General features: G+C 42.7%; 1 protein-coding gene across 1 annotated transcript; it reads right to left on the bottom strand.

The window, feature by feature from the left end:
* Positions 1-152: 152 nt before the first annotated feature.
* On the bottom strand, positions 153-2,109 carry LOC146681877 (uncharacterized). Its single transcript, XM_085448800.1, has 3 exons — positions 2,100-2,109; positions 1,333-1,824; positions 153-664 (listed from the first exon to the last, which is right to left on the bottom strand). The coding sequence occupies exons 1-3, from the start codon at positions 2,107-2,109 to the stop codon at positions 153-155; spliced, it is 1,014 nt and encodes a 337-aa protein (XP_085304926.1).
* Between the last annotated feature and the right edge of the window lie 266 nt (positions 2,110-2,375).

Raw genomic sequence — 2,375 nt, 5'->3', positions numbered from 1 at the left:
TATAGTATTTTATTTTATTCTATTCTGTACAGTTGTGTACTGTATTTATTCTTATTGTATTCTAATTTTTGCCTCATAACTTTTGCACTGTCCACTTCCTGCTGTGACAAAACAAATTTCCCACGTGTGGGACTAATAAAGGTTATCTTATCTTATCTTATCTTATCTGTCACCCGAGGGTCATCCAGATAGGGCTTGAGCTGAAACTTGATAGGGTCACTCAGTAGCCCAGTACTAACCGACCTCAAGAATTTCTTCTGGATGAGCTCAGGGCTGTATTGTTCATCGGACCCCGTGTCTTCCGATGCGAGCAGCAGCCTCTCTTTTAACTCAATTGCTCTGAAGAGGAAGTTTTGGGGAGACTCACGGCTGTCTTGTGTGACGTTCACTAGCCTGTGATACAAATCTGTGGTGCTATCTTCTTTAAAATGCCCCTTTAATATGGCCTTCAATTGGGGGAGGGTGAGGTCACGTTTTATCTCAAGCATGTCTCTAAGACTCAAACCTGGGCTGACAGACTTCACCACAGCCTCTATAACCTCCGCTTCACTGTGTCCTTTGTTCAGACCTCTGTCAATCTGATGCATCAGGTTGGTGTATGAGAGTCTGTCCTTTTGGCCCTTCTCCCCAATTTGACCACAGATCTTGAATTCCCTCCTTATTGAAGGAAATTGCCGTCCCGGGTTTCCTCCGTGGCGTGAGCGATAAGCAGAGTTTTGTCCTTTCCTTATAAGATTCCTAATTATTTAAAGTAACACTCAGGTATGCCGTTCAGCTGGGTTAGTTACGATATCGGGAGCAGTTAGGAGAACAAAGTGATACAGAAACTGTTCAGATTGCTTTCCCAGAATCAACTCAAAGGTTTATTTGATACACAGCAGTTTATATAGAGAAAAAAAGGTTCGTGTGTCAGCTTTCCCAGTTCAAACCGGTACAGACTAAATAAGGAAACGTCTTCCTGCCTTCTGAGCAAAGTATCCCTTGTGTAGTTTATCAGTTCAGCTATAATTTATGATCATCCCAGCAAAATACACTCCTAGACATAAAATACAGAGTTCTTTCATTAGTGAATTCTGAAACAAACCACCTAGCCTTTAACGAGCCTTTTCCAGGAGATAAAGAAAAAGGGAGGATGGGAGTAAGGAAGTGGTCTCATCTCTGTGGTGTTTTCGACCTTGGGGTACCAGCTTGTGAGTCCTACACATTAAGTCTTGGGTCACAGAGAAAGAGAAAAACAACTAGTAGATGGACCTTATTGAGTAACAGTTTTCCTGTATAAAACAATATCCTGTAAATGCTTACCGTGGTATCAAAATATCATAACACTTATCGTCACTTCCGAAAGGCGGTTGGCTGCAACAGGAAACACATTTTGTGGGGTGGTTGGCTGACTTGGTGGTGTCCTCTCCACCCTTTCACTCAGCCTCCTAATTTCTTCCTGCAGTGCTTCGCTGTTTCTCTGGAGCTGTGCGTATCTCTCTGCTAAATCAACTTCTTCCCTTGTTTCCTGGGTTCCCTGTGGCGAGCTCGTTGTATTTGATCCACTTTCTGTGTTTCTGGAGCTCCCTATCGCTGGGTCGACACTTTCTAACATTTTCTTTAGATAGCAGAGTGCAACATCCTGCTCTTCATCATTAATAACCTTGTCCATAGATTCTGTAATTAATTTTATTAACACTCGTCTTGTTGTGACATTTCCACTAGGGATTTTAGCTTCAGCACATACCCCTTTGAGTTGGTCGAGTTGTAGGTTCCAGAGTGTCTGGGACACAGTCTCTGCCAGCTCCTCGAGGTCCATCGTGGTTGCTGTAGCCACGCCCCTTCCTTATTTTCATCACGCTGGACACGGCATTAATAATCCCAGCGGTGCCTCCAATATTTGTTGCACACTTGGACAAATGACACTTCCAGGCGTGCATGAGTTCAGAATCGTTCTCTTTACTTGGTCATTTGCAAATGCAAATACAAAACACAAGCACTTCAGTTCAGCGTAGCTGCACTCTGCAGGCTATCTGTGCAGTAGAACACACAGGACCCCTTTTACACATAACTACTGAACACGTGTTAACAAAGTACTCATTTACTCAGTATTTTCCTACCAATGTTCATATTACAATATTCTGCACACTCGTATGCTCCTCCAACTAGTATTGTTGCGCATGGAGACTACCCTCTCGATCCCCTTATTAATCATTTGCGATGTGACATCCCGTTTAACACCAGTTCAGGTACATCATGTAAATCACAAACTCCGACATTAGCGTTGTGTTCCATTAATGACAGTACCTTACTCTAATACATTTCTCATACGTCAACATCATTCTGTTTATCAACACATAACTTGTGCTCACCTGCAAATACAAAACACAAGCACT

This window comes from Copadichromis virginalis, linkage group LG23, assembly GCF_057382275.1.
Source record: "Copadichromis virginalis isolate Kocher_CV1m ecotype Utaka linkage group LG23, C_Virginalis_male_GT1.1, whole genome shotgun sequence".
Taxonomy (NCBI): Eukaryota; Metazoa; Chordata; class Actinopteri; order Cichliformes; family Cichlidae; genus Copadichromis; species Copadichromis virginalis.
The sequence above is the reverse complement of the archived record's forward strand: the minus strand, read 5'-3'. Positions and strand labels throughout refer to the sequence as shown.

Bases quoted from the DNA above. Each gene is read 5' to 3' on its own strand.
- LOC146681877 (XM_085448800.1), bottom strand. The intron at 665-1,332 runs CGATAAGTGTTA...GGCAATTTCCTT, and splicing joins CAACCGCCTTTCGGAAGTGA to CAATAAGGAGGGAATTCAAG.